This window comes from Anabrus simplex, chromosome 4 (assembly GCF_040414725.1).
Source record: "Anabrus simplex isolate iqAnaSimp1 chromosome 4, ASM4041472v1, whole genome shotgun sequence".
Taxonomy (NCBI): Eukaryota; Metazoa; Arthropoda; class Insecta; order Orthoptera; family Tettigoniidae; genus Anabrus; species Anabrus simplex.
In genome coordinates this window covers 377,705,165-377,718,623 of record NC_090268.1, presented here as the reverse complement: position 1 = coordinate 377,718,623, position 13,459 = coordinate 377,705,165, and the positions used below count along the sequence as shown (strand labels likewise).

The 13,459-nt window shown below is 37.6% G+C and overlaps 1 protein-coding gene across 1 annotated transcript in view; it reads left to right on the top strand.

Moving 5' to 3' along the window:
• Positions 1–13,459, top strand: part of stol (stolid) — a 1,115,479-nt gene that overhangs the window by 1,021,987 nt on the left and 80,033 nt on the right. The window contains exon 21 of the mRNA XM_067146569.2: positions 7,383–7,496. Within this exon, the coding sequence (XP_067002670.2) occupies positions 7,383–7,496 (114 nt within the window). The remainder of the gene's footprint in view (positions 1–7,382; positions 7,497–13,459) is intronic.

Sequence of the window (13,459 nt, the reverse complement as noted above, 5' to 3'; positions counted from 1 at the left end):
CTTAAAGGTGACATTATTCAACAATTACTTTCTACTGCTGTGTTTCTTCAGTGCTGACTGTTTCTCTAACTGGAGGTCTTTAGCTGAGAGAAAATAGACATAAATCCTTAGCAGACAGTTGAAGATATTCTCTCTTTTATATTTTAACCCTGTGTAAGGGTATGGTGACATTGTGATGTAAAAGCACATTGACAGTTCTCCCCCAAGATTACCATCCTGAGCATAGTAGATCACATCTTGCAGGCTTCTCCAGTCAGGCTCTTGAGTTCGACTACCCATCACGATAGTAGCCATCTTCTCAGTTTTAGGCATCAACATCACCCTCTATGATCAGGTTTTCCATTGCACTATCTCCTCGCAATGTGTCCAAAGTATTTCACATATTGTTGGTTCACAAGGTTTGACAATCTTGATTTTACACTGAGTTGTCTCGGGATTGATTCATTGGTGCAATATGCTGTCTGCCATCCATGGTATTAGTAACAGCCTTCTATAGCACCATAGTTTTGAGGCATTGTTTTGCCTCACAGTGTTTTGCCATCTTCACAGTCCAAATTTCTACTGCGTACGTTGCAATGCGGAAGATAACTGTTCGCACCAATCTTAGTTTTGTCTTGACAGTGATGGAGATGTCCTAGTGAGTATGAATCAACTTTGCTGTCGAATTTGTCACCTTAGCAGTACACCTGCAGATGTCAGATTTGCAGTCAGCACTGTTAGTGATGATTAGAGCCTGGATTATATGTAATTACATATTCTGTCCCCATATATGTAGCTACAAGAAAAGCTAAAATGTTGGCGAATCACACTAAAAGGACCATTATTCCAGGAGGTCAAAGTTACATTAAAAAAACCAAACCCCATCGCACTACAGCCCTTGAAGAGCCTTGGCCTACCAAGCGACCGCTGCTCAGCCCGAAGGCCTGCAGATTACAAGGTGTCGTGTGGTCAGCACGACGAATCCTCTCGGCCATTATTCTTGGCTTTCTAGACCGGGGCCGCCATCTCACGTCAGATAGCTCCTCAATTCTAATCACGTAGGCTGAGTGCACCTTGAACCAGCCCTCAGGTCTAGGTAAAAATCCCTGACCTGGCCGGGAATCGAACCCGGGGCCTCTGGGTAAGAGGCAGGCACGCTACCCCTTAACCACGGGGCCGGCTTCAAAGTTACATATTTTTACATATTTTGATGCATAATAAATATTTTGATAAGTATTACATATTTTAAATATTCTGAAGGATATTGCGCATCTGAAAGAAAACACAATTCTTTTTTCACTGATTTTACATTGATTTAAGTTTTTTAATTAAACACTTGAAAATAGTTTTAAAAGTCGATACATTTCTAACATCTGACAATAATTAAATAATTTAAAGTGTAGTATTCTGTCAAAGAACACATCCCTTAGCTATGTTGATGGTTTATACATCCCTTAAGAAGTAACAGTACAGTGTGAAGGGTGGGTCAATGACATGTCGCTGCTACTATGGAGAAAGACACAAAGTAAAAGTATGACAAACGTATTGGGTGCAACTCCCTGAAAATGAGAACGTATCTTCCAGTATCATTCCTTATTTGAAATACGTGGCAGTAACTTCATGTGAAGTGAAAGGTCTTTATATATATATATATATATATAAAAGAACATCCTAACAGACAGAAGGCATTTGATGGCCACAGAAAATTTGGAAAAAAATTAGTTATTGATTGCACCCCCAAATGAAAATTAGAGGTTGAATAACATCTGCACTTTTAACTTTTTCGGGTTTGTTTCCTTTTCTGTGTACAAGAATACATAAAATAAAGCTTAGATATTAAGTTACACATTTTTTATTTATTACATATTTAACTACATATTTTGTCAATTTTAGCTACATATTTATGTACATATTTCTTATTTTTATTCTACATATAATCCAGGTTCTACTGATGATGGATCCCAGGTATTCAAAGCAGCTGACAGTCTCATAGCCGATGACTCTTGTGATATGGATAGTTGTTGTTGGGGCAGTCTACGATTATCAATTTGGTCTTTGAATTGTTTTTGAGTCCATACATTCTCACAACTAAGGCTGACTTAATTGGAAAAATTTAATTTCCAGTAACAGACCAATTATATTGGAATTATCCATACACTCTGCTCCAATCTTCTAGTCTCTGCATGACTATCTCTGGTTTGTGTTAATCTTTGGCTATTACCAGAGTATCATCAGTGTATCATAGATAGCTAATTCCTCGCCACACAGTGATGCCACCATTTCAGTCTTCAAGGACCTCATTCATGATGTGCTTGCTGTGGATGTTGAAAAGAAGGGAAAATAGAATGCATCCCAGCTTTACTCCAGCAGCAGTTGAGAAGATATTCAAGAGGGGTCGTTAACATGCACTGCCACCATAATTGAATAGTAAAGTTGCTTTCTCAGGTTCACCTTGGTCTAGGCATCCCCATTTCGATGAGAAGTATCCAAAGCTTTGACCATGTCTCTGTGTCGAAGGCTTTCTTGAAATCCATGAAGCACATGAATGGCATGAGTTGAACTTCCTAGCTTTCTCAATAAGTTGAGGAATGTTCAGAATATGGTCATGGGTTCCTTAGCCTGAACAAACCCTATCAACTTGTCCAGTATTTGTGGAAGGAGGAAGGTCCTTAACCTCTCATTCACTATCATGAGCATGACTTTGTTGACATGGTAGATGAAAGCAGTCCTGCGATAGTTCCCGCAGTCAAGTGGGGACCCCTTCTTGAACAGTGACATGAGGATGGAGTGGTATCACTGCTCTGATTACTTTCTAAATGTCCAGATCTTCAGGTACAGGTTATTGAGGATATCAATGCCCAATTTGCATATTTTCTTCAGGATTTCAGTAGTAATTCCATCAAAGCTTGGTGTTTTCTGATTCTGCAAATTCACTGCGTGTTCTACTTCTTCTCAGAGCATCACTGGTTCTGGCTCTTCAACTTGGTCTCCTGGCATGGGTTGCAGTTTGTCATGGGACCACCTTATGTAGTACTCTCACCATACTTTGTCAATGCCCTTTACATCCGTGATGATATTGCCTTGTTCATCCCTGATGACCTGTATCTTGGCTTCGAATTCTTGAGCCAAGTACTTTACCTCATCATGGAGCTCTTTTGAGTGGTTGTTAGTTACATTTCTCTTCAGCTCCACACATGGCCTCTTGCTGTATTCATTCTTATCTCTTCTACAAGCGAGCCTGATGTCTCTATTCATTTTTACCATCATCCGTTCCTGTTGCTCGGGGTCTACTACTGAAAATCAGATTCAGTCACTTGTTGACTTGTACCAAGATTTTATTTTGACATCTAGTGTTGTTGCTTCACTGTACTGGTTTTTGGAATCATCTTGGTGGTTTCAACAATCCATTTTTCCACTCTCCGCCAAACTTTGTCGCAATTTCCCTCAAAGTCTAGTAGGCTAATTTCTAGAAGAGCTTCTTGGAAAGCAACTGTTCTCTTGGATACTACTTGCTGGCTTGCTTAGCTTGATTTTGAGGTAGGCTCAGAGAAGATTGTGTTCATCTCCTCGCCTTCTACTGTTGTTAAGGTGTAATCACTTTCCTAGCATTATATTAGAGATATATTTGTTTTATAGTCAACACTAAATTACTTGTATTTTAAACCCTTTCATTTCTTTATTTTTTACCCTATTTACTCGCATAATTTTCCTGCATCTTGAGCACCTTTCAACCTCACCTCAAATAATACAGGCAAGGAAAATTATATGAATTTAATATTGAATATAAACTACTGATGGAGTTCCACTATTTTTTTGGTATGGTCCTTCAGCAATCATTGGCATAGAGATATCCTCCTTCCATCCTCTGCTTCCTTTAAATTTTGAGATTCCTATATTGTTTTTCTTTTAACAATAACATTTCATGCAAGCTGAAAGACTTATGGAAGAAAGAAAGTACTGGCTGAGTTAGCAAAGAAGATGCTTTTTGGATGTATTACAAGTTAATGCTTTACAGGTAAAGGGAGATAACACTGAAGAGATAGAAGATAATAAAATGTTCTTAACTGGTGTTAAAAAAAAGGGAAGGTCAAAGCAGGACTGTTCATCAGGAATACTATTGGGTGAAACATAGTTTCTGTTAGGCACATAAATGAGCAAATGATGTGGGTTGATTTAGCAGCTGGAGGAATTAGGATGAGAATTGTCTCATACATCATGTGGGGGTGCAGATGAGGATGAAGTTGATGAGTTTCATGAAGCACTAAGTGAAATTGTAGTCAGGGTCAACACCAAGGATAAGATTGTGCTAATGGGTGATTTCAATGCAAGAGTTGGAAATTGAACTGAAGGATATGACAAGGAAGGAAGGTGTGAAAGCCAATAGGAATGGGAAGCATTTACTGGACTTTACTGAACTTCTATGGTAGTATGGGATTAGTAGTTATGATACATTCTTCAAGCATAAAGATATTCACCACAACACATAAGAAGGTAGGAACACCAGATCCATAATAGATTATACCATAACTGACTTTAAATTCAGGAAATCTGTTAGGAATGTGTGGGCTTTCCATGGATTTTTCCTCGATACAGACCACTATCTGATTTATAGTGAACTATGTTTCTCTAGGCCTAAGGAAGAGAAAGTGAAATTTGTTGGCAGATGAATAAGAATAGAGTATCTCCAGGATGAGGAAATTAAACAGAAATGCATGGATATGATTAGTGAAAATTTCCAAACAGTAGACAGTAAGCAAGTTCAGAATGTACGAGTAGAAAGAGAATGGGCGGCACACAGAAATGCTGTAATAGAAACAGCAAGGGAATACCTAGAAGCAACCGTATGTAAAGGTGGAATCTTGGTGGAATGATGAAACTTATAAACATAAAAGACAGGAGGATCAGAAATAGCTCCAAACTATGACTGATTCAGGCTGGGAAATGTACACAGATGGAAGAAACAGAGCGAAAGAAATAATGAATCCAAGAAGTAGTCATGGGAAGATTTCAGTAATATCCTGGAGAGACTTGGTCAAGCAGCAGAGAAAACTTTCCATACAGTAATAAAGAATCCTAGAAAGGAAGAGAAAAAGGAAATTAATATGGTTTTTAGTAAATTAAGTGAACTCACAGTAGATCCCAGGGAATCACTGAACAGGTGAAAAGAATATTTTGAAAATCTTCTCAACCTGGCAGTTTACATCACTGCCTCTCAAAAATACACTTGTTACACAATTTTTATGAAAATTGGTGTGTACATAGTTCTTATATCATTTATTATAATCTGGAAAAGAGTTACAACTCAAAATGTATCCATGAGAATTAGCAAAGCGACTAATGTCAGAACATTGAAAACCGTTAGAAGTGCTTCCTGGCATGACTACATTAAATTTGTTGTAACACTTTTATAGGTTGTAGAGGTTGAAATAAGCTATAAATTGATGATAAAATCTCAAAAATGCATTTCTTTTTTAGTTGTCACCCTTTTGTTTTCAGCCATCAAGTTTTGTTTATGTTTAATAGATCTGGAGAAGGCATATGACAAGAGTACTGGGGCAAAAGATGTTAGCCGCACTGTACTGAGGGATTATAGGATTAAGTGTAGATCATTAAAAGCAATCAGAGGCCTTTATGTTGACAGTGTTTTGTTTTTGTTTTTTTCAATTTGCTTTACGTCGCACCGACATATGGCATTGACGAGATGGGAAAGGGCTAGTAGTCGAAAGGAAATGGGAACCATAGAAAGCCATCTTCACAACTGCTGACAGTGGGATTCGAACACACTATTTCCCAAATGCAAGCTCATAGTTGCACGACCCTGACCATATGGCCAACTCGCTCGGTATGTTGACAATTGGGCTGCAGTGAGAATTGATAGTAGAATGAGTTTGTGGTTCTAGGTACTTACAGGGGTTAGACAAGGCTGTAATTTTTCACCATTATCATTCATAGTTTACGTGGATCATTTGTTGAAAGGTATAAAATGATAGGGAGGTATTAAGTTAGGTGGAAATGATGTAAGCAGTTTGGCCTATGCCAACAACTTGGTCTTAATGGCAGACTTCGCTGAAAGCCTGCAATCTAATATCTTGGAACCTGAAAATAGGTACAATGAGTATAATATGAAAAGTAGCATTTCCAAGACTAAAGTGATATCGGTAGGAAAGAAACCTAAGAGAACTGAATGTCAGATTGTGTACACAAAATTGGAACAGGTAGATTATTTCAAGTATTTAGGATATATGTATATTCTCCTAGGATGGAAGTATAATAAGCGAGTCTGAAGCAAAGTGTAGCAAAGCTAAAGCAGTTAGCTCACATTTGCAATCAACAGTATTCTGTAAGAAGGAAGTCAGCTCTCGGACGAAACTGTCTTTAAACTGGTCTATTTTCAGACCGTTGCTATATAGGAGTGAAAGTTGTGTGGACTGAGGACACTGTATTCATAAGTCAGAAGTAACAAATGTGAAAGTAGCGAGAATAATTACTGGTACAAGTAGGTGGGAACAATGACAGAAGGGTACTTGGAATAATAATTAATTTCATGTGGCTATTCGTAGCCTGAAGCAGGCAGATGAGATGCTTGATATCTCAGGGGATCTGGGTACAAGAAATGGGATGCAGGTGCATAGAAAATATTAAATAAAAATAAGAAAATAAAATTTGAAAAGGCTATTTCTTGATAATGATGAAAACTTTGACGTAATCATGGCATGAAAATTATGCACATTTTTATTTTCCCTCTAATTTCTATTTCAAAATTAAAGATGAGAAAATTATGTGGGTAAATACAATATTTTTCCTACATAAATTGATGATTTTATGCTATCTGTTCAGCTCACACCAACTACATGGCATCCACTTACTATAATTTGTTTAAGACTTGGTTGAACATTAATATAAGCAGCAGGCTCAAATCATTTCTCCAGTGTAATTCCCAGAAAATGATGGAAAGCTGTCAATTTAATGATTTAATAATAGTCAACACTTTGTCAGCCTATACCTTTTATGAAAGGATATAATGTGTTTCATCTTCAGCTCTAACTGGTATTTATGTACTATATTCTAGCAGGTGTAATTGGTTTATTCATTATTACAGTTCTGATTATAGCAACCAGTCTTCAAAATCATTCTCTTGCTGATTGTATGTATGTTTTACACATCTTCTCAGTAGTTATCACTAATGAAGATTTGTTGAATAAGTTTTAGTTAGAATTTCTTTACTTATTTTCAAAGTATGTACTTAGGAGGGGTACTTGCTGAATTTGTGTTATTCCTTTATATCTAGGATGATTTTATTGTCTTTCTGTTTTTCAATAATCATCTTTATCCTTTAATGAAAATAATATGGTAATAAAACATATTTGGTTTCTGTGTTTCTAATATTTATATAATCTTTTCAGACATGGCTATCAAATGTTTGGTGTCACTCTTTCATTCATTGCAACTCGTAGTGGGTTACTGAGATGGCAAGACCATTTGCCACCAACAGTTAGTGACAGCAGTCAGCCTATACCGTAAGTTCCTTCATATGACCTTGGCAAACATTATTTAAGTATTATATTGATACATAATGGTAAATATTCCATTTACCATTTAGGAAGAAAAGTGAAAGTTCTCTCCCATTAACAGTTAAGATGATGATGATGATGATATTATTTCATTCATGACATTTCAGCCAACTAATTCTGATCACTTTCAGGTTTTTCAAACCCAAACAGTGTTCCTCTCCATTTGAGAGATCATCCTTCTCCTGTGGTTCTCTGTCTAGAGAGTTTATCAGTCAATCAAGCAATCATCACTGATTTGCATTTAGGGCTGTCACCCAGGTAGCAGATTCCCTATCAGTTGTTTACCTAGTCTTTTCTTAAATGATTTCAAAGAACTTGGAAATTTATCAAACATTTCCCTTGTTAAATTATTCCAATCCCTAATTCCTCTGCCTTTAAATTAATATTTGCCCCTGTTTGTCCTCTTGAATTCCAACATTATTTTCATATTGTGATATTCCCTACCTTTAAAAGATCCGCTCAAGTTTATTTGTATACTAATGTCATTCCAAGCCATCCCTTTAATGACAACTCAGAGCATACTGCTTATTTTATTCTATAATAAGAAACTTATGCTAAAGATCCACCTTTTTGCCACAACAAATAATCCTTTGATTATTTTATTTCTATAATCCTGTGATTTTTGCAGGACATGTGTCGTCCTTATGTGGACATCATCAGCCGTATTCGTTCCTACAGATTAGAATTAATAACAAATTTTGATGAAATATGAAGTCTCTTATGAATTGTTATGCTTTTTCAGGAGTATTACATTACATTTCTTGTTTTTAAAGTAACTTGTTGCTAATAAAATTACACTTGTACACACCGCTATGTATTTTTCATTCTAGTCTTGAATGTTAGAATGGCTTCTTTTAAACAACTTATTTTTAGATCTTGTGTAAAAACTGTTATAAAAATGTGGGATTTATCAACAGTCTTATTTGTTGTGAAGTGAAGGCGATTTCCTGTGTTGTCATTTGACAGATTTGGACCATGTATTTCTTGAAAGACATTAAGAAATACAGTGCATGACTATATTGTCTGAAATCTGGAGTAAAAGAAGTGTAAAAAAAAACATAATGTGTTAGTGGTAAAATTGTTGTGTCACGGGTAGAGGGGTAATAGGGGGAATAGAAGGGAGAGGAGGAGAGGGTGCTCTGTCTGTTAAGGAGGCAAAGTTTCCTTTTTTTTTTTCTCTCTCAGAAAAGTTTCTTTATTGATGCCTAACAGTGCTAAAAGGAAAGGGATTTTTTCATAGACGGGGTTATTATTGTCTAAAACATCATTTAGATTATTATTATTATTATTATTATTATTATTATTATTATTATTATTATTAATGGTTCATGTTTGTGGGTTACTGTAGTCACGTCCTAGTTCGTGAACCATGGGCAACGGCTGAGTGGCCTAGTAAGTGGTCCTGAGAGTCGGGATACCAGTTGCTATGGAATGGGAGTGGGCATCTCGGACATATTCTGAGTCGTGGCCCTCCTTGTGCTCAGGCGGCTAGGACTACACAATTCACCGGTGGTCCATAACCCGTTAGAGGAGAGATCCTCACTTGGACTATGTGCAAGTAGGGCAGCATCCTGCTTCATGAATTTACCGAGCTCAGAACACTTTAAGCAAGCCTCGGACCTATGGGAGTAATGGAGTCCCACTCCCATTTGACAGGCGAGGGACTCCTTGGAAACAACTTGGCGAACGAAATGGAATTCGATGGGGAGCTATCAATATTAATGGGGCTTATGGAAGAAAGAAGGTAGAACTTGCTGAGTCAGCAAAGAGGATGCATCTGGATGTGCTAGGAGTAAGTGATATTCGGGTAAGGGGAGATAAGGAGGAAGAGATAGGAGATTATAAAGTGTACTTGACAGGTGTTAGAAAGGGAAGGGCAGAGTCTGGGGTAGGGCTCTTTATTAGGAATACCATTGCACGCAACATAGTTTCCGTTAGGCACGTAAGTGAGCGAATGATGTGGGTAGATTTGTCAGTGGGAGGAATTAGGACAAGAATTGTGTCCGTGTATTCACCATGTGAGGGTGCAGATGAGGATGAAGTTGACAAGTTTTATGAAGCATTGAGTGACATCGTGGTCAGGGTGAACAGCAAGGATAGAATAGTGCTAATGGGCGATTTCAATGCGAGAGTTGGGAATAGAACTGAAGGATACGAAAGGGTGATTGGTAAATGTGGGGAAGATATGGAAGCTAATGGGAATGGGAAGCGTTTGCTGGACTTCTGTGCTAGTATGGGTTTAGCTGTTACGAATACATTCTTCAAGCATAAGGCTATTCACCGCTACACATGGGAGGCTAGGGGTACCAGATCCATAATAGACTATATCTTAACAGACTTTGAATTCAGGAAATGTTTTAGGAATGTACGAGTTTTTCGGGGATTTTTCGATGATACAGACCATTATCTGATCTGTAGTGAACTAAGTATCTCTAGGCCTAGGGTAGAGAAAGTTAAATCTGTCTGCAAACGAATAAGGGTAGAAAATCTCCAGGATGAGGAAATTAGACAGAAGTACATGGATATGATTAGTGAGAAGTTTCAAACAGTAGACAGTAAGCAGGTTCAGGATATAGAAAGTGAATGGGTGGCATACAGGGATGCTGTAGTAGAAACAGCAAGGGAATGCCTAGGAACAAGTGTGTGTAAAGATGGGAAAAGGCGAACATCTTGGTGGAATGATGAAGTGAGAGCAGCTTGTAAACGTAAAAAGAAGGCTTATCAGAAATGGCTCCAAACAAGGGCCGAGGCAGACAGGGATTTGTACGTAGATGAAAGAAACAGAGCGAAACAAATAGTTGTTAAATCCAAAAAGAAGTCGTGGGAAGATTTTGGTAATAACCTGGAAAGGCTAGGTCAAGCAGCAGGGAAACCTTTCTGGACAGTAATAAAGAATCTTAGGAAGGGAGGGAAAAAGGAAATGAACAGTGTTTTGAGTAATTCAGGTGAACTCATAACAGATCCCAGGGAATCACTGGAGAGGTGGAGGGAATATTTTGAACATCTTCTCAAAGTAAAAGGAAATCATCATGGTGGTGTTGCAAACAGTCAAGCTCATGGGGAGGAGGATAATGATGTTGGTGAAATTATGCTTGAGGAAGTGGAAAGGATAGTAAATAAACTCCATTGTCATAAGGCAGCAGGAATAGATGAAATTAGACCTGAAATGGTGAAGTATAGTGGGAAGGCAGGGATGAAATGGCTTCATAGAGTAGTCAAATTAGCGTGGAGTGTTGGTAAGGTACCTTCAGATTGGACAAAAGCAGTAATTGCACCTATCTATAAGCAAGGGAACAGGAAGGATTGCAACAACTATCGAGGTATCTCATTGATTAGTATACCAGGCAAAGTATTCACAGGCATCTTGGAAGGGAGGGTGCGATCAGTCGTTGAGAGGAAGTTGGATGAAAACCAGTGTGGTTTCAGACCACAGAGAGGCTGTCAGGATCAGATTTTCAGTATGCGCCAGGTAATTGAAAAATGCTACGAGAGGAATAGGCAATTGTGTTTATGTTTCGTAGATCTAGAGAAAGCATATGACAGGGTACCGAGGGAAAAGATGTTCGCTATACTGGGGGACTATGGAATTAAAGGTAGATTATTAAAATCAATCAAAGGCATTTATGTTGACAATTGGGCTTCAGTGAGAATTGATGGTAGAATGAGTTCTTGGTTGAGGGTACTTACAGGAGTTAGACAAGGCTGTAATCTTTCACCTTTGCTGTTTGTAGTTTACATGGATCATATGCTGAAAGGTATAAAATGGCAGGGAGTGATTCAGTTAGGTGGAAATGTAGTAAGCAGTCTGGCCTATGCTGACGACTTGGTCTTAATGGCAGACTGTGCCGAAAGCCTGCAGTCTAACATCTTGGAACTTGAAAATAGGTGCAATGAGTATGGTATGAAAATTAGCCTCTCGAAGACTAAATTGATGTCAGTAGGTAAGAAATCCAACAGAATTGAATGTCAGATTGGTGATACAAAGCTAGAACAGGTCGATAATTTCAAGTATTTAGGTTGTGTGTTTTCCCAGGATGGTAATATAGTAAGTGAGATTGAATCAAGGTGTAGTAAAGCTAATGCAGTGAGCTCGCAGTTGCGATCAGCAGTATTCTGTAAGAAGGAAGTCAGCTCCCAGACGAAACTATCTTTACATCGGTCTGTTTTCAGACCAACTTTGCTTTATGGGAGCGAAAGCTGGGTGGACTCAGGATATCTTATTCATAAGTTAGAAGTAACAGACATGAAAGTAGCAAGAATGATTGCTGGTACAAACAGGTGGGAACAATGGCAGGAGGGAACTCGGAATGAGGAGATAAAGGCTAATTTAGGAATGAACTCGATGGATGAAGCTGTACGCATAAACCGGCTTCGGTGGTGGGGTCATGTGAGGCGAATGGAGGAGGATAGGTTACCTAGGAGAATAATGGACTCTGTTATGGAGGGTAAGAGAAGTAGAGGGAGACCAAGACGACGATGGTTAGACTCTGTTTCTAACGATTTAAAGATAAGAGTTATAGAACTAAATGAGGCCACAACACTAGTTGCAAATCGAGGATTGTGGCGACGTTTAGTAAATTCTCAGGGGCTTGCAGACTGAACGCTGAAAGGCATAACAGTCTATAATGATAATGTATGTATGTATGTATGTTATTATTATTAAATTGATCCAGAAAAATAAATAGATTTTTTTGTTGTGTCATGAAACTACCTTTGTTAATTCTTTTTAATATTCTTAAATCCTGCTCTATAACATGTAACCTACTGCTCATTCGAGCAGCTTGTCTCCTTGCTTCCAATTCTTCTGAGCCCAAAGTGAGCAACATTTTTGTAGCACTATTTTTTTTTTTTCAGAAATCATCCAGATCAAATCATGTTGCTTTTCTTTGGATCTTCTCCATTTCATGTACCACATAATCCTGATATGAGTCGCATACACTGGAACCATACTCTAATCAGGGGTCTTACCAGAGAATTATACATTCTCTCCTTTACATTCTTACTACAACCTCTATATAAACTCACTGTTATATGAAGAAATCTGTAACCTTTACTTATGATGTCATTAACGTGATTACCCCAATGAACATCTTTCCTTGTATTAACACCTAAGTGCCTACAGTGATCTTCATGAGGTCTCTATGTATGATTCATATGCGTTAACTCAGCTTGAAATAATAAGTACTGTACTCTTTCAGTACACCCCATCAACACAGTAATTAAACCTGAGAGGAAATCTCATCTTGTTAAAACTTTTCATCCCATGTAGGCTACAATCATACCATTGTCTGCTGTCCATCTCACATTAATGAGGTCTTTTTGTAGTTGCTCACAATACTTTAACTTATTTATTACTCTGTAGAATGTAACATCATCTGCAAAATGCCTTATCTTTCATCCCAGTTCTTTACTCATATCACATACAATACAAAGTGATTCAGCTAAGTTGTCACCTCAAATATCTTCTGATCCATTAAAAGTATAAACATTCTGTTTTCAAATTCTTAAACTGTATTAAGGGGCTCATAAAATACTGTCCTATTCCTCTTGATTAAATTACCAAGAAACAGATAACTTCGTTCTTTTAAATGGGACTATACTAATTTCACCCGTTATTATTAGCATATGGCAAGGAAATTATATACATAATATACAAAATATACACAATAACAAATTTCATCCAATAAAACAACTAAGAATCAAGCAACAAGTTCAGGGATGTGCTTATTTTGCAAATTAGACAAATACGTTTGGAAATATTAAAGATTTCAAATGTGTGAGTATTAGACAGAAAGTGATGTGCCACTCGCTGTGATGTCCAGTGTATTGTCCTCCTGCATGACTCACGCATTGTTGATAAACATACATACTGAACATATTCCATTCATAGCATATTGTGATGGTATTGT